This window comes from Balaenoptera physalus, assembly GCF_965194825.1.
Source record: "Balaenoptera physalus genome assembly, chromosome: 13".
Classification (NCBI taxonomy): domain Eukaryota; kingdom Metazoa; phylum Chordata; class Mammalia; order Artiodactyla; family Balaenopteridae; genus Balaenoptera; species Balaenoptera physalus.
The window spans coordinates 12,623,333-12,643,849 of record NC_138892.1 but is presented as its reverse complement, the minus strand read 5'-3'; the positions used below and the strand labels follow the sequence as shown (position 1 = coordinate 12,643,849).

At 58.6% G+C, this 20,517-nt stretch overlaps 1 protein-coding gene across 1 annotated transcript; it reads left to right on the top strand.

Annotated features, from left to right (window-relative positions):
• Window positions 1-103: 103 nt before the first annotated feature.
• MCM5 (minichromosome maintenance complex component 5) lies at window positions 104-19,770 on the top strand. Its single transcript, XM_082421663.1, has 17 exons — window positions 104-247; window positions 498-672; window positions 2,071-2,197; window positions 2,284-2,412; window positions 5,060-5,232; window positions 7,214-7,369; window positions 9,533-9,699; window positions 10,136-10,307; window positions 11,309-11,420; window positions 12,049-12,192; window positions 12,527-12,592; window positions 12,808-12,984; window positions 13,614-13,726; window positions 15,240-15,368; window positions 16,383-16,525; window positions 18,444-18,571; window positions 19,484-19,770. Exons 2-17 carry the CDS (start codon window positions 506-508, stop codon window positions 19,583-19,585), a joined length of 2,205 nt encoding a protein of 734 aa, XP_082277789.1. The 5' UTR covers window positions 104-247; window positions 498-505; the 3' UTR covers window positions 19,586-19,770.
• The last annotated feature ends 747 nt before the right edge of the window (window positions 19,771-20,517 follow it).

Here is a 20,517-nt window from a genome sequence, read left to right as displayed (position 1 = left end):
GCCCGGAAGGAGGCCAGGAGGCTTGACGTCATGCGCCCCGCCGCCAATCCTCTTCGGCGGCCCACTCGTGGGGGGCGGGACTCGCAGGCGCAGCACGGTCCAATCACTGGCCGCGGGGTCCCGGCGAACCAATGAGGGCGCAGCGGCCGCGGCGTCCAAACGCTGCGTCTGGTTTTTCCCGCGAAAGGCGGCAGCGGACCGTGGGGCCTCTTGTCTCTTTGGTTCCAGGGAGCGCGGGAAGGGACAGGTGAGGCCAGCGGGGCTGGGGAGTGGGCACCGCGGAGCCGGGCCCTGGGGTCGGCAGGCATCTGCATTTGGGGCGCAGTAGGTCTGGGCAGGGGTTTCTCCTGGGAGAACTGGGGTAGGGGTCCGGGAGGCGGAACCGGGCTCACGCCCGCCCCGCATTCGGAGCCGAGGACCCAGGTATGGGAGGGGACGCCGCGCGCCCCTATCACCCCCTCCCCCGAATCTGCTCCAGCTACTTGTTCCCACGCCAGGTGCAGTCATGTCGGGCTTCGACGACCCCGGCATTTTCTACAGCGACAGCTTCGGGGGCGACAACGCGGCCGATGAGGGGCAGGCCCGCAAGTCGCAGCTGCAGAGGCGCTTCAAGGAGTTCCTGCGGCAGTACCGAGTGGGCACGGACCGCACGGGCTTCACCTTCAAGTACAGGTGCGGGCCGGAGGGGTGCAGGAGGGAAGGCGCGGTCCCAGCGGTGCTTCGTCCACTCACTGGGGCCCCGCACCCCCGTGGCCATGGCTTTGTATGTTTCACATCTGAAGTTAACGATTGAGTGAGTCACCTGGGTTCTTCGTCCAGGATTTGTTCCTATTCGTGTATTTTTTACCGTCCTTCCATGTAACGTCTGCGATACCTTGAAATCAAGTTCTCGGTGCAAAAGGTGAAAATGGTAGTTATGTTTTATTTCACTCATTTATTCATTCTTCATTCCACTCAATCAACTCCAATTGACTGAGCACCTGCTGCATGGCAGGCACTGTTCCAGGTGCTGGGCTGCAGCACTGAATGAGCTGGGCAAGGCCCCTGTTCCTAGTGATTGTACATTGGTGCCATCGCACCAGATCCTCATAGGCTGTTAAAATGCAGAGAACATGAGTTTGCAGGTCCAGGCTTGGGCCTGATTGATTATTAGCTTAGTGACTTCCAAGTGACAGTCTCTCTGGGCCTCAGTTTCTTCATCAGTAAAACGGCACAGCCACTCCAGCCTCCATTTATTCATGCACCAGCCGACATTGACCATCTATATGCTGGCCTCTGAGATGCAAAGATGAAAAGATTCACACTACTTGCTCTCAAGGAGCTTCTAAATCAGTGGGAATGAGGCATAGGGACCTACAAATAAGTTACAGAGTGATAATTACCTCAAAGGAGGAATGTACAAGGGGAGTTAGGGAGGCTTCCAGGGGAGCCGAGGTGACCTTGAGCTGAGGGGAGAGCGTCAAGCACGGAAGGCATTTCGGATAGGAGCAGTTGCATGCCTGGGCAGGGTATGGGGTGGCGTGTTACAGCAAGGGGCTCTCGGGGCCAGGCTGGCTGTTGTATGTGGCTCCGGACATAAGGCAGACAGGGATGAGGCCGAGGAGGTCAGTGGCCCCCGAATGTGTTTTTGGGATAATAGTCCCACAGGATGCTCTGTAAAAAGAGTCTGGTGGTTGACAAGGCAGGCATGGTCTCTGCTGCCTTCAATCTCCAGGTTCTAGCCGGGTGCCTTGTTAGCATCTGAGAGAGGGTTAAAGGCTCCAAGGAGTCCAGTGAAAGGACTGGTTTGCAGTGAGAGTCTTCCAGACACCTGTGCACAGAACCCTGTCTGTGAGCGTTGAACTGTCCTTTGATTACTGCTTGGGCCCCTTCCGCGGAGCTTTCTTTGGAGGATGCCTTTCAGCAGTGGGGGGGCCTCTGCAGGGTTAAATAACAGAACCACCTGGAACTAGGTGTGTTTGGGAAGCGGGGTGGCGGGGCAGTGGTGTGGGAGACTCAGGGTGCGGGCGCACCTCAGCCAGCGTTGTCTCCTCTTCTCCGCGCCCTTCCCCACCCCCACCCCCACCCCAGGGATGAACTCAAGCGGCATTATAACCTGGGGGAGTACTGGATCGAGGTGGAGGTGGAGGACCTTGCCAGCTTCGACGAGGACCTGGCCGACTACTTGTACAAGCAGCCGGCTGAGCATTTGCAGCTGGTGAGTGGGACCTCCCCGCCCCCCACAAACCCCCAGGGCTGGCCCCGCTCTGCTCACTCACAGCCTGTCCCCCTCCTCCTCTCCAGCTGGAGGAAGCTGCCAAGGAGGTGGCCGATGAGGTGACCCGGCCCCGGCCTGCCGGCGACGAGGTGCTCCAGGACATCCAAGTCATGCTCAAGTCGGATGCCAGCCCGTCCAGCATCCGTAGCCTGAAGGTGGGTCCACTCAGGCCAGTTGAAGGGTGGCGGTGGCGGCTGCATGTGAGGAGGGGCTTTGGAGAGAGACCTGGGTGCCAGCTGTGTGACCCTGAGCAACTCACTCGACCTTTCTGAGCCTGTTTGCGCCCCTGAAAACTTAGCTCGTTGGACAAATGTTTGCCGAGTTCCTCCTGTGGGCAAGGCATGAGTTGGGTCCTGGAGAAACAGTGGTGAACTCAGGACAAGCTGCTGTCCCCAGGGAGACTGGATAAGCCGGTGAACATCACCCATGATAACTGTAGGTGACCGTAAGAGCGATGGGAGAAACCAAGAGGGTGATGAGAAAACGCGGGGGCCCCTCTGGAAAACATTGAGAAGGCTGCTTTGAGGAGGGCACGTCTGAGTGGGGATCTGAGGGTGAGAACAGGCAGCATGCACACAGCTGGGAGAGAATGTTCGGGGGGGCAGGGAGGGCACAGCTGGTACAAAGCCTGCGAGGCGAGTGGGGCAGGGTGTGTGCCGGGCCGAGGGAAGGACAGCCAGCATGGCTGGAGAGCGATAAGGCCGAGGGAGAGTTTGGCAGAGCCAGTCTGCCATCCAGTCTTTATTGGTTTTATTCAATGAGCACTTATCGAGTGACTGCCCCTCGCCGGGTGCTGGGGGACCCTCACTGTAGACAGACAGGACCTGGTTCCATGGAGCTTACAGTGGGAGAAACAGACAAGGAGCAGTGAGCGGATTTCAGGTCCTGTGATACGAGTCATGAAGCAAAGGAAACAGGCAATGTGACAGTGGCCGGGGGTCCGGGAGGTGATTGGAGAAGGCCCTCTGAGGAAGTGATGTTGGTGCGAAAACCTGAGGGATACGCAGCCCTGTGACAGCCTGAGGGAGGAGCGTTCCAGGCTTCTGGAGAAGCAGGTGCAAAGGCATTGGGGTGGGGACAGCGACAGGTTTCAAGGGACAGAAAGAAGCCAGTGTGGCTGGACCTCAGGGAGTGAGGGTGGGGGGAGAGGCAGGGAGGGAGCGGATAGAGAGGCCAGGTGGCCAGGGCCTTGGCTGCTGTGGAAAGCAGCTTGAATTGAAGGTTAGGTAGGAGGATGGGCCGATTCTATCTTTAAAGGTTCCCTTGGGCTGCCGTGTGAAAGGAGAATTTATACCACAGGCTGGGGTGGGACAGGAGAGCTTCCTGAGGAGGAAGTGGGGGCCTGACGTTGGTTCTTCTGTCACAAGGCTGTTGTGAGAAGCAAATGAAAGGATGCGTGTGGCTGTGCCTTTGAACCGTGGGCCCAGGTAGTGTCACCTCCTCCGTGTTACTCACCAGAAGGCCACGCCCTGGCCTTTGCTGGAATCCCCGTGTCCTGCAGCTGGGCTGGGGTCCCTGCCAAATCCTCCTTGATTAGCACAATGGCAGTTCTGTTCCAGAAGCAGGGCTGGGCTGTGGGCTCTCGAGGCTGTGGAGCGTGTCGCCTTCGCCTCTGTGCCCAGCACCAGGGAGGGGACCTGGGACCGTGTGTGGAACTCACCCGAGCATCACGCATTTGCCTGTCTGCGGAGGCGGCATTGGACTTGTTTTGCGGGGCAGCTGTTTCCTCAGAGAAGCAAAGCTCAGCCCCACGTGGGACAAGCTTCCTATTCTCAGACCCACTGGAAAACCCAGTGACCGGCCTGCCTCGGGTGACGGGTGTCCTGTGGTAGAGGAGGGGTCCTCTCTAGAAGGATCGCTTGTCGGGGTAGCTTACGGGCTGAGGCAGCCTCAGTCCTTTCCAACCGTGGGATCCTGGAGGGCTAGGCTTCCTGCAGCTTGTAGATAGTTTTCCAGAAGACAAGCTCTGGCGGGGGGTTTCAGCAGTTCTGAGGTCCCCTGGGCCGTGGCAGCAACACGTGCCTCTGGTCTCACTTATTCGGGGGGGCAGCCTCCTTCCCGAACCTTTCCCCTTCTGCTCCCCTCCCCACCTTCTGGGCTTTGAGGGGGCCTCAGCATGAACCTGTAGCCTGCATGTGTGTCCCAGAAAAGCTCCTGGGAGAGGGAAGAAGAGATGATGATGAAAGGAACTTTTCTTGTTTTTTGCTTTTTATTATAAAAAAAATCACACACACAAAAGTAGTGAGAATAGTGTAATGAACCCCATCTACCTCCGCCTGGATTTAATAATGGCTGTTAACATTTTGCCTTATTTGCTTTCTTCTTTTTTCTGCTAAAGTATTTTATTTTATTTATTTTTAAAATAAATTTATTTATGTATTTATTTATTTTTGGCTGCATTGGGTCTTCGTTGCTGTGCGCGGGCTTTCTCTACGTGCGGCGAGCGGGGGCTACTCTTCGTTGCGGTGCACGGGCTTCCCATCGCGGTGGCTTCCCTTGTTGCGGAGCACGGGCTCTAGGTGCGTGGGCTTCAGTAGTTGTGGTGCCACGGGGCTTAGTTGCTCTGCGGCATGTGGGATCTTCCCGGACCAGGGCTCGAACCCGTGTCCCCTGCATTGGCAGGCAGATTCCTAAGCACTACGCCACTAGTGAAGCCCTCTGCTAAAGTATTTTAAAGTAAGTTACAGACATGGTCCTGTATCCCTGAATACTTCAGTACACATTAGAAAAACATTCTCCTACGTGATCTCAGGTGTTCCTGGCTCCCTTTAACCAGCCGCCCTCCCCGTGGCTCTGTTGCAGTCGGACACGATGTCGCACCTGGTGAAGATCCCCGGCATCATCATCTCCGCCTCTGGGGTCCGTGCTAAGGCCACCCGCATCTCCGTCCAGTGCCGCAGCTGCCGCAACACCCTCACCAACGTCGCCATGCGCCCCGGCCTGGAGGGCTACGCCCTGCCCAGGAAGTGCAACACGTGAGTGGGCTCTGCATGGCCCTGCGGCACGGTGGGGGTGACAGGGTGACATCTGAGCGGAGATGTGAAGGAGGAGGACCCGGCCTGCACCACCTGCAGCAGGGAGGGGCTGGGGCAGCGGTGTGCCCTGTGGGCCTGGGGCAGACCTGATGCCCTGGGGCGGTGGCGTCCCTCTGCAGTGGTGAGTTCTGTCCCTCCAGGGCGCCCAGGCAACCTGTGCCGGGAGCCAGGGTTGGGAGCCCACCTGGAGTCTTCTACAGCAAACCTTGGCTCGCTGGGGCAGGTCTGGAGGGAAGGCCCAGGAACATGCCAGGCTCCTTCGTTTACACATTGCCTATGGCTGCATTTGCGCTTCAGAGGCAGAATGTGTGGCCTCATGGCCCACAAAACTGAAAATATTTGTCTCTGGCTCCTTACAGAAAACCATTGCTGACCCCTGATCTCAGGGGCCCCTACCCTCTCTGGCTGCTGGTTCCCCTCAGCTTCCTGACCTCAGGCCTCAGCCACCCTTCTCTTCTCTATACTTAATCCCCTTGCCTGTCTCTGGCTTTGAATACCATCTGTGTGCAGAGGACACGCAAATGTGTGTTTCCACTGAACCCCAGCCTCACATGCAGCTGCCCGCTGGACAGTCTCGCGTGGGTGTCTACTGGGCATCGCAGATTTGCACAAGCCTCACACCCTGTGTGGCAGATTCCGTCACATCCCAAGATCTGCCCTCCTGCAGCACGACCCCTACCCCAAATGAGAAGGCCATCTTTTCAGGTGTTCGGGTCCAAATCCTTGGTCTCGTGGTGTTTTTTCCTATCTTGTATCCAAACAATCGGGAAGCCCTTCTGCTCTGCCCTTAAGTTTGTACGTGGAGAATCGGGTCTTCTCTCGCCCCCTTTGGCACGTCTCCTTGCTCCACGCTGTTGTCATCCCTCACCCGGCGTGGTGCCCTGGTGCCCCCTGCGGCCGCCCACCCTCGTCCCCCAGTCTCTCCACCCCCTGGCAGCCAGGTGACCCTTTACACTGCAGGCGATTCAGCCTTTTCCGCCTCTCCCAAAGACAAGTCCCATCTCAGCCTGCATGGGCCTCCTCGGTCTGCTCCTGGCTCCCTGTGGCCTCCTGTCCCCCCTCCTCTCTCGGCCCAGCCTCCCTGCCTCCCTGCCGTTCCTGGAACATGCTGAGCGCGCTCCTGTCGCAGGGCCTTTGGACTTGCTGCTCCTCTGCCCGGAACTTTCTTTCTTCTGACCTCCAAAGTCTGTGACCTCGCTGCTTCCTTCAGCTTTCTCCTCCAGTGTCACCTCACAGGGGTGCCTCCCCGCCCCTCCCCCTTAGGCTTGGGGCGCGTGTCCCTCTTGCAGACCCACCTCCTTGATGGTACCTCTGTTGTCCTGGTGTGTGGTTATCTGCCAGTTGGCGTTCTTGGCCTCCCATGACCGAACTTGAGCTCCAGAAGAGCAGGGACTTTTTGTTCACGGCTGTGTCCCCGGTGCATCGAATAGTGCCTGGCGCAAAGTCAGTGCTTTGCAGTAACGCTGCTGTAATAGTGGGATAGTGGTTTCATTATGTCGAGGTGCGTGGACGCCTGGAACCCGGAGCGGGGTCTCGAGGCACCCAGACCCTCACTGGCAGAGCCTGGGATCTGAGTGGGGGGCTGGAAAGGTCACTGGCAGATCCTGGGATCTGAGTGGGGGGCTGGAAAGGTCACTGGCAGTTTGACCCCTCTTCACTGGTGGGGACACTGAGACCCCCTAGGGAGGGCTGGCTGGGAGCGTGACTTGTCTGCCTCGCAGCAGGTTAATGGGGGAGCCAGGCTCAGAGCAGGTCTCCCCACTCCTAGCCCTGCGGGTATCCCCCGCTGAGCTGCCCTCCTTCAGGGCCTTCTCCCGGGGTCCTGGAGACCCCTGGCTTGTTGCTGGCCAGTCCTGTCGCCGACTCCTGGCCTTGGGGCTCTGGGGGCAGCTCTGGTGACCCTTCCCCTCCCCACCGACAGGGATCAGGCCGGGCGCCCCAAGTGCCCGCTGGATCCGTACTTCATCATGCCAGACAAGTGCAAGTGCGTGGACTTCCAGACCCTGAAGCTGCAGGAGCTGCCGGATGCGGTGCCCCATGGCGAGATGCCCAGACACATGCAGCTCTACTGCGACAGGTGAGCCGGCTCCCTGGCCGTGCCCCTGAGTCGGGTGCCGCGAGGGGCCGGCTGAGTGCGGCGGGGTGCGGGGGGGGGATGGCTGGTTACAGCACACTTGCTCCGTGCCTGGTGCTGCCCCCGTGCTTCCTCTCATCTCGCCTCCCCGTGGTCTGCAGGGGCGGGTCCACCCCTCTTTGCAGACGAGGGTGTGTGACCGGCTCAGTGAGTGGAGGCGCTGGGCTGCCAGCCTGCGTTCTTCCTGCAGGGTCTCCGCAGCCCTCTTAGAACTGGGAGGCCCAGAGCTGGACAGCCAGTAGCTGGGGGAGCCTCTTTCCAGCCTGACGCCCACCCCAGGCTTTCTGTTAAGATTCTTCCTTGGATGTTGCTGGGTGATTGGAAAGGGGGAGAGGGTGCTGGGCCAGCCCGGTGCCCTCCTGGTGACCTGGGAGGAAGGTGTGGAGGTGTGGACTGTGCTGCACGTTTCTCGGAGGAGGGGGTCCGTAGGTCAGTAGCTTCTTCACCTGGGCTCCCACACCCTGACGTCGCGTGCAGATGGTCTGTGCTGCACGTTTCTCGGAGGAGGGGGTCCGTAGGTCAGTAGCTTCCTTAGTGGCTGTGGAAGGTGTAGAGGTCAGGCTCTTGAGCAAGTTACATGGGCTCTCTGAGCCTCAGTCTCCTTACCAGGAGAATGGGGACAGTGACAGGCCTTAATCTCATCAGGCTTCTGGGAGGTTTAAATTGGAAAATTCATGTTGAGTGTGTAGCACGGTTCCTTTTTCTTTCTTTTTTTTTTTTTAGTTGAGATAATAGTTGTTTTACCATGTTGTGTTAGTTTCTACTGTATAGAGAAGTGGAGTTCCCTGGGCTATACAGCAGGTTCTCGTTAAGTTATCTATTTCATACATATTAGTGTGTATGTGTCAATCCCAATCTCCCAATTCATCCCACCCCCCTTTTCCCCCACTTGGTGTCCATACATTTGTCCTCTACACTGTGTCTCTAGCACAATTCCTTAACACAGATTAAATATTCAGTATTTATTAGATTATTCAGATGGTCTGTGATTAGATTATTCAAAGCTGAGGAAGTGGGGTCTGGGAAGAGGGGAGTCATAGGACGTTAACAACGACAGTGAGGGTCCCTTAGGGGATGTGACTCTCTGGTGGATAAAGCACTTTTGGGTCTTGTAGCTCACTTGATCCCACAGTAACCCAGCAGATCAGATCACTTTATCATCCCCTCCCAGGCTCAGAGAGGTCACACAGCTTCTAAGCAGCAGAGTACGGATACATGCCGCAGTGTCCTTTCTGTGCTGCACAGGCTGGAGGGGTTCAGAGACTTCCCTGTTTCTCTCTCTCTCTCTCTATACATATATACATATATGTATATATATATATATATGTATATATGTATTTTTAAAAAATATTTATTTATTTAGCTGTGCTGGGTCTTAGTTGCGGCAACGCAGGATCTTTGTTGCGACGTGCGGGATCTTTTGTTGCGGCTCTCAGGCTTCTGTCTGGTTGTGGCGTGCGAGCTCAGTCGTTGTGGCGCGCGGGCTTAGTTGCCCCGTGGCATGTGGGATCTTAGTTCCCCGACCAGGGATCGAACCCGTGTCCCCTGCGTTGGAAGGCGGATTCTTAACCACCGGACCACCAGGGATGTCCCTCAACGTCTTTTTTCTTTTTAAAGAGGAAATTAAAATCCAGAGGCAAAATGACTTGACTGAGCTCGTGGAGCCGTAAAAGAGGCAGAAGCGGGGCATGGCCCTTGCAGGGAGGCTGGGAGGGCGTGAGGAGGAAGGCTTCCCCCGAGATGGCCAAGGGGGGCCCTGCAACGCGTCTGACAGCAGATGAGATGGAGGTGGGGCACCTGAGGGGCTGGGGTGGGCGCCCCCCAACTCCAGCCTGCATAACGGACGAGCTCTTGAGGCCCGTGGAGGGGTCAGGCCACCCCCATGACCGAGGCCTGTCCTCCTCCCAGCAGCTGGGCCGTCCAAGCATGGGCTGGGTTGTGGTGAGAGGGAGGGGGCCCTGGGGGGTGCGGGGGCTGGAGCCAGCCCGTGGGGCCTCGTGTAGAGATGCCGAGGTGGACGGGTGGCGAGCGTGATGGGGTCGGGGGAGCCGGGGGCTCCCTGCCCCCATCAGCCTCTCACCTTCTTCCTCCCCATCCTCCTCTCAGGTACCTGTGTGACAAGGTCGTCCCTGGGAACAGGGTCACCATCATGGGCATCTACTCCATCAAGAAGTTTGGCCTGACCGCCAGCAGGGGCCGCGACAGGGTGGGCGTGGGCATCCGGAGCGCCTACATCCGGGTCCTGGGCATCCAGGTGGACACAGATGGCTCCAGTGAGTGTGCTTTGGGCCGAACCCCGGTCGTCCCTCCCCTGGGCTGTTGGTGGGCCTTGTCCCGGTCTCCCTGTCTCCACCTTTGCCCCTGTGCTCTGTCCCACACGGCAGCCGGGTGAGCGGTGCCGTTCTAACCAGAGACACCATGTCACCCCCGTCGGCAAGATGGAAGGTGTCCCTGAGGGCCCCTGTCACCTGGCCCTCCCCAGATCATCCCCCCGCCCTCCACACTCTTCCGCTTGCTCACTGGACCCTGGAACACACAGGCGCACGCCTGGTGCGGAGACCTGGGGTTCTGTCTTTGCTCAGACTGACGCTTGTGCTGCCCGGCTCTGAGGGCCCTGCCCTCTGGGAGGCCCTGGGCCGGCCCAGGGTGGTGGGCCACAGGCCGCAGGATCTCAGGGCGCTCACGCACCCCCCTTCTCTGCCCGCCCAGGCCGCAGCTTTGCTGGGGCCGTGACCCCGCAGGAGGAGGAGGAGTTCCGGCGCCTGGCCGCCCTCCCCAACGTCTACGAGGTCATCTCCAAGAGCATCGCCCCCTCCATCTTCGGGGGCACAGACATGAAGAAGGCCATCGCCTGCCTGCTCTTCGGGGGTTCCCGAAAGAGGTGGGTGTCCAGGCCCCCCAGGTCCGGGGAGGGGAACGAGTGACTTGCCCGCAGGAGGGCAGCTGCCGGATGGTCAGGACTTGAATGCTCTTTTCATTTGCCCAGGACCCTCAGCCCCGCCTGCTCCTCTCAGGCACCCTCCCCGCCTCCCAGGCTTGCTGCCAGCCGGCTGGGGGCTGGCCCACACCCTTCCTCCGGAGCAGTTGCCCGGCCCTGGCTAGGCTGGGGACTTGGCAGGTGTGAGGAGCCTGGCCAATGCAGGGGAGAGCTCTGGGCTTGAAGTCTGAGTCCCGGGTGACATCTCTGATAGCTGCTTATTTACCTTGCGACCTTGGGCAAGAGACACCACCTCTCTGAACCCAAGTCTCCACATGAATAAGACGGGTGAAAGCCTCATACTCGGGATGTCGTGTCCTTTTAAAATAAAATAGTAGAGGTAGAGGAAGTAATAATATTATTAGCAGCTGCCAGTTACCGAGTTCTTACCACGTGCCAGACGTTCTTCTGAGTGCTTTTATGTGTTTCCAACCCAGTCAGTCCCCAGATTAGCCCTGTGAGAAAGCTACAATCGAACCCATTTCACAGATGAGGAAGTTGAGGCATAGAGAGCTAAAGGGACTTGCTCACAGGCACACGCGCTGGGGCCCGGAGCCTGCCCTCGCGGTGTCCGCTCCACAGTACCGCGTGCAGCCCGCTGGTGGCTCCCTCTCTCTCCTTTCCAGCTGGGGGGGGGGGGTGTTCATCAGATGCCGACTGTGTGTGCCCGAGCCCAGCTCTAAGTGCCATTTCCTCTGACCCTCCCTTCCCTTGGAGGCAAGTCACCACGGATGAGGCTAGGGGACACAGCTGGCCATGAACGTGGCTCTCAGGCCAGAGCCGCCGCCTCCCCGCCTGCTCTGAGGCTCATGACAGGTCGGGGGGCCGACAGCCAGACCGCTGTGACCAACCAGCCCTGGATTTCTTGCCTTGCTCCCCTGGCCCGCCTGCCCATCCTCCCCCAGGCTCCCCGACGGCCTCACTCGCCGAGGAGACATCAACCTGCTGATGCTGGGGGACCCGGGGACGGCCAAGTCCCAGCTGCTGAAGTTTGTGGAGAAGTGCTCTCCCATCGGGGTGAGTGCCCAGGGTGACCTCTGTCCGCCTTAGCTGCGCCGTGGAGAGGAAGGCTGCGGGCGGGGCCGCAGAGGATAGAGGAGGAAGGGGACTGACGGCGTGTGTAGGTTTGGGGCAACGGGTGGAGTGCTGGACTGGATGGGGTTTGTTTGGTCTCAGCCTGGCTGGTAATTAGCTGTGGGCCTTGAGCAAGTCACCCAATCTCTCTGAGTCTCAGTTTATCCATCCGCTAAGTCTTGACATCGATAGCAATAGATGACAAGGGACTGAGGGTGGGGATGCCTTTCCTGGGAGTCAGGAGTCGACCCAGCCCTGAGGCCCCCTGGAACGGTGTCACTGCTCTCCTCTCGGCCTCAGTTTGCTCCTCCGTGAGCCGGGCCCCTGGGGGCTGCTTCATGGGACAGTCGTGGGGTTCAGGTGAGCGATGGATGTGAACGCTCCCCTGTGGGAGAACCGCCAGGCCGGGGCTGGGGTGGCCCCCCCATCAGGAGGAACACTGAGATTGTCTGTGCTCTGCAGCCAGCTGTGATGTGTGACCTTGGTTGAGCCCTAGCTCCCGGTGCCCCTTGACTTACTGGGTCAGCGTGGAGCCATGATGGGCCCTGACCCTCCCGCCTCCCTCCCCCAGGTGTACACGTCTGGGAAAGGCAGCAGCGCGGCCGGCCTGACAGCCTCGGTGATGAGGGACCCCTCGTCCCGGAACTTCATCATGGAGGGCGGGGCCATGGTCCTGGCAGATGGTGGGGTCGTCTGTATCGATGAGTTTGACAAGGTGAGCCTGGCAGGGTGAGGTGGTGGCGCCTGCTGGCCGTGGGCTGGGGGTGTGGCCTTCTGTGCTCGGACGGCAGAAACCACCTTTGACGTGGAGACCTCCCGTTACTGTCGGGAAGTAGCTAAACCTCTCCGAGCCTCAGTCTCTGCACCTGAGAATGGGGAGAGGAGAGCCAAGCCCACACACTGTCCCCGTGACTAGAGGTGACCCGGTTCCTGCCATCGGCCTGGCACAAGGTCGGGACTTGGGAATGGTAGCTCCTGTAGGGTTTCCTGCTGCCACCGTGCCCCGGCCCCTCACCTGGGTCTGGTGGACGTTTCTCTCTCCTACACAGATGCGCGAAGACGACCGCGTGGCCATCCACGAGGCCATGGAGCAGCAGACCATCTCCATCGCCAAGGTGAGCATCGTCCCTGGTCCAGCTTGGCAGAGCTGTTCCGGGCGCGTCCTCAGGCTGCCCTGAGCGGCCCGGCCTCTGTCGGCCGCAGCAGTGGTCCTGGAATTCTGTGTGTGCGTGCGTGCGTGCGTGTAGTCAGGGGTGTGCACACCTGAGAGGGCCGTGACCCCGCGTTCTCATCTCCCTGTCCTCTGCTGCCCCCCACGCTTCCCTGTCAGGCCGGCATCACCACCACCCTCAACTCCCGCTGCTCCGTCCTGGCTGCTGCCAACTCGGTGTTTGGCCGCTGGGACGAGACGAAGGGGGAGGACAACATCGACTTCATGCCCACCATCCTGTCCCGTTTCGACATGATCTTCATCGTCAAGGACGAGCACAACGAGGAGAGGGATATGGTGCGTGGGGGGCTGGACTCCAGCCAGGCCCGCGGTTCTGGGGGTCGGGGGGGCGAGGGTGGGCAGCCAAGGGGCTTGACCCCCGAAGTCCTGGCCACCAGATGGGCCCATGAGTGGGCCACCGAGGAGGTGGGGTTGTGGATTCCAAGAGCGCTGCACTGGGCGTCCCGGTCCTACCTCTCCTATGCTCGATGTGCCGTGAGATTTGGGGTCAGTCATTCCCTGGGTGTTGGTCCCTTCTGTGTGAAATGAGGGAGTTGACCTTTGGATGCAAGTACTAGATCCCCAGTTCCGGTCAGTCAGCTTCTGAAGGGAACTCCAGCGCTTACGTAATGGACAAGCCTGGAGGTGCGAGGCTCGTCTGGGCGCCGCTGTGTCTGCCGCTCGGCCTGGCCTCCCTTATTGGAGGCTTGTTCTCAGGCCGCTGCACCCCTCGTGGTGGCAGAGAAGGGCCTGGCAGCTCTGGGATGTTGTCTTACCAGCTGACAACCCCCAGGAAAAGAGAGGGCCTCCTCCTCTCCACCAGTTCTAGCCCTGGCAGCTCTTCCCTCCCTGCCTGCTCCACCTCTGTGCTGGGACCTGGCTTGGGAAGCCTTGCGGGCTGACCCCGTGTCCCCTCCGCCTCCCAGATGCTGGCCAAACACGTCATCACTCTGCACGTGAGCGCGCTGACACAGACCCAGGCCGTGGAGGGCGAGATTGACCTGACCAAGCTAAAGAAGTTCATCGCCTACTGCCGCGCGTGAGTCCTGGATGCAGGCCCCACGGGGGCGGGGCTGCCCGGCTCCCCTGGGGTGGGAGAGAGCCCCATTCAGGAGGCCTGAGATCAGGCCCTGAGGACTTTAGCTCTGCTCCTTCCAGACCCCGCACAGTCGCTCAGTCGCTGAGGCTCTTGGCCTCAGTTTCTCCATCTCCGAAGCCAAGGTGGAGAATTTAGATGGTCTCTGTACTTCTCTGGTGGTCTAATGGTTAAGACTCCACGCTCCCAATGCAGGGGGCATGGGTTCAATCCCTGGTCGGGAAACTAAGATCCTGCATGCTGCACGGTGAGGCCAAAAAAATAAAAAGAATTTAGATGGTCTCGAAGACCCCCTTGACTCTGGCATGCAGGGAGGCATTGTGGACGTGGGCTCTGGGTAACTCCTGCCCCCACTGTGTGACCTTGGGCAAGTCAGTTGAGCCTCGCTTTCCCTGGGTGGTTGTGTCCTAGGGTTTTTGTAAGGATCACACAAAATGATGAGTGAGTGGCACAGCCCTGCACCAGGTAAACACTCAGTAAATGCCAGCTGCAACCTTAAGTGTTGTTATTCTCATAGATGGCCAGTGACAATAGTCATACACATAGTAATTATTCTGTGCCAGATGTTATCCTGGGAGTTTAATGTATAGGTGAACACCATCCCTCTCCCCAGACCTATGAGGTTGGCATATTATTATTCCATTTTACAGATGGGGAAGCCGAGGCAAAGAAAGGTTAACTTGTCCAGGGTCACAGACAGGAGGTAGTGGAGCCAGGACTTGAACCCAGGTACCTGGCTCCAAAGGCTGTGTTTTTAGCCCCTGTACCAAGATTCTGGACACACACCTGAGCTGGCTCTTATTGGAACTAAAACCCAAGGGTGGAGGGATCTTTGAGTGCCTTTCTAATGGGAGGTGAAGTGCTGCATTCAGGTGGGTCCCTACTCACCGCTTCCTCCTGGGTGATGGGTGGTGCGGTGCCCACTGGTACCTGGGTCTTTGTCATGCCTGAGCTCTTCGTGGCCCTGTCCTCAGAGGCTTGGGCCCTTGGGTGTGAGTGTGAGAGCCCCAGGTTCTAGTCCCCCCTCGATGCCGGGTCCCACGTGGCCTATGGGGAGTTTCCTCCCTGCCTCTGGCCTTGCTCACCTCATCCTCAGAATGAGGATTGGATTAGGTGATCTAAGGCTTCCCTTAAATCAGTGACAGTTCAGTTGGCTGGGGCGGGGCCGCGGGCTGGTGGGGATAGGGTGGGGGTAGATCCTGAGCAGACACCCCTGCTGCTACCCTCCCCCACCCCCAGTCTGGCGTGCTCCCTGCCCTGGACAGGGATCTCTGTGAGCCTCTTGTGGGTGTCATTGTGCATCTTGCCCCTCGGTGTGTTGGGGGGAGGACTGCTGTGAGGCCACCGTCTGGTGGGCCCGGAAAGCATATGTCTGCAAGCCAGCAGAGGGCCGGGGATGGGGTGGGTACCCCAAGATTTCTTCCTGGCCTCATGGCAGCCACTCCCCATCCTGCAGGAAGTGTGGCCCTCGGCTGTCGGCAGGGGCTGCAGAGAAGCTGAAGAACCGGTACATCATCATGCGGAGCGGGGCCCGTCAGCACGAAAGGGACAGTGACCGCCGCTCGAGCATCCCCATCACCGTGCGGTGAGCAGGCGGGTGGACCAGTGCCGGGCTGGGCATATGGCCTCGGTTTACAAGGCACGATGTGCCCAGCAAGTCTGGGGCCGGGGCTGTTGCTGACTGCGTGGTGCAGGCCATGGTCAGGGCTGCTGGGCGGGGAGCACTCCTTTGGGAGTGAAAACAGTGGCCTCCCTGATTACCTGTATCTCTTGGTTTGTTTACTGTTGAGAAAACCTGGAACCCTTTCTTCTGAATTCGGTCTAGCTTCCCCCATCGCTGGGAAGCCTGAGGGTGAAGGAGGGTCCAGGCTGGGAGTCAGGAGACCTGGTCCTAGCCTCCAGCCCACTGTGTGACTGCAGGGAAATTGCTTTCCTTTTCTGGACCTCAGTTTTCTCAGCTGTTAGCTCTTGTCACTCTTGTGAGTTTATACAGTAGAGTGACTAAGAGCTTGAACCTATCTCGTTTGAATCTTGCTTCCAGCACTGATTAGTTAGAAGTGGATTTGGCTGTATGTAATAGAAAACCCACATGAAGTAGCTTAAGTAAATTGGGAGTTTATTTCCCTCTTCTGTAAAAACATTTGAGGGTAGGTAACCCTACCTATGTGATGGCTCCTCAGTCATCAGCAAGCTGGGCTCCTTCAGATTCACCCTTATCCTCATCATCCAAGATGGCTGCTGGAACTCCAGCCATCACCTCCACATTCCAGGTGGCTGGAGAGGAAGAAAAAGAAAGGTCCATCTTTTAAGGACACTTCCTGAAGTTCCCGTAAAATATTTGGACTTACAGCTTACTGGCCACATCTTAGTCACACAGACACACCTAGATGCAAGAAAGTCTGGGAAATGTCTTTTAGGTGTGCGCCACGTGCTAGAATAGAAGTTGGGGTTCTGTTACTGAGAGAGATGGATCACGGGGACGGCCAGCAATCTCCCCTGTAGTCTTAACTGCCTGGGATAGGCACCTCCTGGAGGTCAGGGTGGGATGGGGAGAGAAGATGGGCTGAGTCCGCCCTGGCCTCCCATCGCTCCCACACAGGCAGCTGGAGGCCATCGTGCGCATTGCTGAGGCCCTCAGCAAGATGAAGCTGCAGCCCTTCGCCACGGAGGCGGACGTGGAGGAGGCTCTGAGGCTCTTCCAGGTGTCCACGCTGGACGCCGCCTTGTCTGGCACCCTGTCAGGTGAGCAGATGCAGAGACACAGGCTCGGGTGGCCTGTGGGCTCCGTGGGCAGGGCTCATGCTGGACACCTGCTGTGCTTGTTGCGTCTCTGCATTTGCTTCTCTGCGCTTCCTCCTGGGAATAAGCCCCTCTCCTGTCCCCAGCCCCCACCAGCCATTTTCCCCCAAGATGGGAAGAACAGCCTCTCTCCAGACTCTGGAGCACAATTCTTTTGACCCAGTTCATTATTATAATTCACAATTTTATCATCCATTAAGAATGGTAGTTGGCACCCGTTTTTTTTTTTTTTTTTTTTGGCTGTACCACGCAGCATGTGGAATTTCCCTGACCAGGGATCGAACCTGCACCCCCTGCAGTGGAAACATGGAGACTTAACCACTGGACCTCCAGGGAAGTCTGCTTGCACCCCTGTTTTTGAGCCATAACCATTTGAGTGCTTCCAGAGCTCTTCCTCCGTTTCACTTACAGCTGCCCTCAAAACCCCCAGAAGCCAGGCTGGGCACTTCCAGGCATGTCACCTCCTAGACATGGGAAAACTGACACCCAAAGAGGCCTTTTCACAGTGCCCAAGGTCACCGTTCGCCCAGCTAGAATGCAGGTCTCTTGACCCCGAGGCCAGCGGGGTTCAGGCTGCCGCAAGTCCTGCTGCCTGCTTCGGGCTCAGCCTCTGAGCACCTTCCGGAGCACTGATTCTGTGCCAGGCTCCCCTGGGACGAATTCATTCCTTCCCCAGCAGGAACTTAGTGCTTAGAATTTGCTGGGCTGTTCTAGGTGCTGGGAGTCTAGGAGTGAGCAGATCTCTTAAGTCCGCGCCTTGTGAGGCCCCCTTTCTCCACGGGGGAGACACTGCAAAGAGGCAAACAAATCAAGCTCGGGGGTAAAGAGCGCGGAGGGGAGAAGTCCAGCAGGTCAGGAATGTTGGGGAGGGATCCCCTGCCCCTCGGGTGGCCCAGGATGGGCTCTGAGGAGGTGGCAGGAAGCAGGGACTGGCGTGAGTGAGGACACATGGCTCCCTGGAGTGTGGGGTTGGGCACCACACGTAGAGTGAGGGCTGAGTGGCAAGACCGCAGGGACAGCAGGCTCGGCGTGTTCAAGGGCCAGTGTGGCTGGAGCCGGGGAGGTGGGTGGGGTCTGAGCGCCCCGCCGTCCCCTTGGTGAAGATGACTCAGTCTCTGCCCTGGAGGGCCTTCCTGGCAGTGAAACTGGAGCTGGGCTTTGCAGGCTGGGTAAGAGTTTGCCTTGCAGACTCATTTCAACTTGGATCCTTGACGTCCCTCTCAGTGGCTCCCCCACCACGGTCCCACCCTCTCTGCAGGCCTGGGTCAGCAGGGGAGATCCATCCTGGGGCAATAGTTGGAAATTACGAGCCTGCTTGCCTGGGCTGCTCGGGGCGCCTCACAGATGTGGCCTCCGGGGCAGCCTGCGCGCCCTTCTGGGTCACTGCGGGGTCCCCTCCAGCTCTCCGTCTGAGATAGATTCCTCCAGGAAGTCTTCCTGCTGCCTGTGCAGCTGCCTGGGGGCCAGGTGCTGTCGTCAGCTCGTGGCCCTCCTCAGAGCCCTCTAGTGGCCGCTCCGCTCACCAGAATCAAAGAAAAACCTGTGCCATGGCCTCCAGGGCCCACAGGACCTGCCCCCGCTCTGGCCACGTCCCTGGCCCCCTGACCGGGTTTTGATCGAGATGGGCATTTTTCCCACCTCCGGGCCTTTGCACCTGCTGTGCCCTCTGCCTGCAGCATCCTTCCCCACACGTCTGCCCCGTCCCTGACTCTGGGTCTGTGTCGGTTATCTCCTCGGTCAGGCCCTGGTTGTAACCAGGGCACGCTCTTCCTCTCATTTTCTCTTCCGGGCCTGGCTCCCTCTTACCCACTGTGGGCAGACTGAGGTCCCCACCCACCCGTCTCCCTCCTCACACCCACAGGGGTGGAGGGCTTCACCAGCCAGGAGGACCAGGAGTTGCTGAGCCGCATCGAGAAGCAGCTCAAGCGCCGCTTCGCCATTGGATCGCAGGTGTCGGAGCACAGCATCGTCCAGGACTTCACCAAGCAGGTGGGCCTTCCCGGGGGCCCGGTGGGAGTCCTGCGGGCTCCCTGTGGCCTGGTTCCCACCCACCTAACACCGCGTCCTGTTGCTCAGCAGACAGGCCCAGGATGGGGAAGGGGCAGCTGTGCCTCGGCCCAGGCCTGTCCCCAGTGTGCCTCGCCTTGTGACTTTCTCTGTCACATTAGGGGGAGGGGAGAGGTGGCTGAGGTCCTGCTGGAGTCTCCCAGGCTTCCCCAGCCCTCCACCTCTCCCTTCCCCGCATCGCCTGGCCTTTGTGTGGGGGGAAGGGAGGGGCAGAGCCAGGAGGGTGAGCCACCCAGCTCACCGGGGACAGTGCTCTTGACCCCATACAGAAGGGATGGGCCTTCTAGAAGCTTGCGGAACTTGTCACCGTCTTTGAAATCATAGGGACAATCCCAGTTTCTGGGCTCAGCTCCCTTTCATGTACGTCATCTCCTCTTGATCCTTAGAGCAGTTTTATGCAGTAGGTGGTACCACGCCCGTTTGAGAGATTAGCAGACGGACACTTAGAGGGGTTTAGGAGTGTCAGGAGCTTGGGTTCTAGAGTCAGATGGGCTCAACTGAGGTCTCAGCTCTGCTACTTAATTGCTGTGTGACTTGGAGTGAGTGACTTAGCTTCTCCGTGCCTCAGTTTCCTCCTCTGTAGAAAGGTGATGATCACAGTACCAGCTGTGTAAGGATGTTATGGGATAGAACGAGTTCAAGTATGTGAAGACTTAGAACAGGGCCTGGCACGTGGTAGGCGCTCAGGAAGTGTGAGCCTGTCTTAGGATGCAAAGAAGTAGGATGTGAAGGCTGGAGAGTTCCCCATGAGCACGGGGCACCTGGGCTTCTGGAGGGAGGGGTGTCTGGGGTTCCGTGGGAGGCACGCCCCTCATCTGACCCCGTGTCCTACAGAAATACCCGGAGCACGCCATCCACAAGGTCCTGCAGCTCATGCTGCGGCGGGGCGAGATCCAGCATCGCATGCAGCGTAAGGTCCTCTACCGCCTCAAGTGAGCTGCGCCTCCCGCCTCAGGAATGCCGTTGTCACCCCACCTCCACCTCCTTGAGCCTCCCACGCGCTCTGGACGGAAGGACCCCAGCTGCCCTGCCTCGCTGCCTCTGGCTTCTGCCTCAGCGTGCAGATCCAGGAAATGTGCTTTTGGAGTTTATTGAAATAATAAAGCCGTGGTATGTTAGGATATCTGTGGGCTTCTGTACTGGGTGGCCTGTCACCCCCATCCTGCCCTCATGCGGGGCAAGGACAGGCTTTGGAATCTGACAGACCTGGGTTTCTGACCTGCATCTGCCCCTTGGGCTCCTGGGCAGGGCATTCACCTCTGTGCTCAGGTTCTGCAGCTGCTCGGTGGGGAGGGTCCAGCCCGCTTCTTGCCAGCACTGGTGAGAATTCAACAAGATCCAGTGTGTGGAGGTGCTTGGGAAAGTCCGCAGCTGTTCCCTAGCAGCTAATGTGTGCGCAACAGTCGTGGGTTTACATCAGACTGGCTGGATTCACCAAAACTTGCCACGCCTCAGTTTCCTAATCTGTAAATGGGGGTGACACAGGGTTGAGTTTAGGAGAAGAGAGCTACTGGCAGTGAATGTCCAGGAAGGACCAGGCAGTGTGGGGAGACTGATGGCATTTGGATTCCGGGAGGTGGATTCTCACTGAGACTTAGAGCAAAGTAGGTAAGAGAGGGGTGCTGGAATTCAGTAGGCTGGATCTCTCCTGGCGGGCCACCTGCAAGCTGTGTGGCCTTGGGTGAGGCTCCTGACTTCTCTGGGCCTGAGTTTGGTTTTTTTGTTTTTTGGCTAGCCACGTGGCTTGCAGGATCTCAGTTCCCTGACCAGAGATTGAACCCGGGCCACAGCAGCGAAAGCCTGGAATCCTAACCACTAGGCCAACAGGGAACTCCCAGGTTTGTTTGGTTTTTTTGATATGCCATAAT

Bases quoted from the DNA above. Each gene is read 5' to 3' on its own strand.
- MCM5 (XM_082421663.1), top strand. From the start codon at position 506: ATGTCGGGCTTCGACGACCCCGGCATTTTCTACAGCGACAGCTTCGGG. The intron at 2,413-5,059 runs GTGGGTCCACTC...GCTCTGTTGCAG, and splicing joins CCAGCATCCGTAGCCTGAAG to TCGGACACGATGTCGCACCT. The intron at 16,526-18,443 runs GTGAGCAGATGC...TCACACCCACAG, and splicing joins CTTGTCTGGCACCCTGTCAG to GGGTGGAGGGCTTCACCAGC.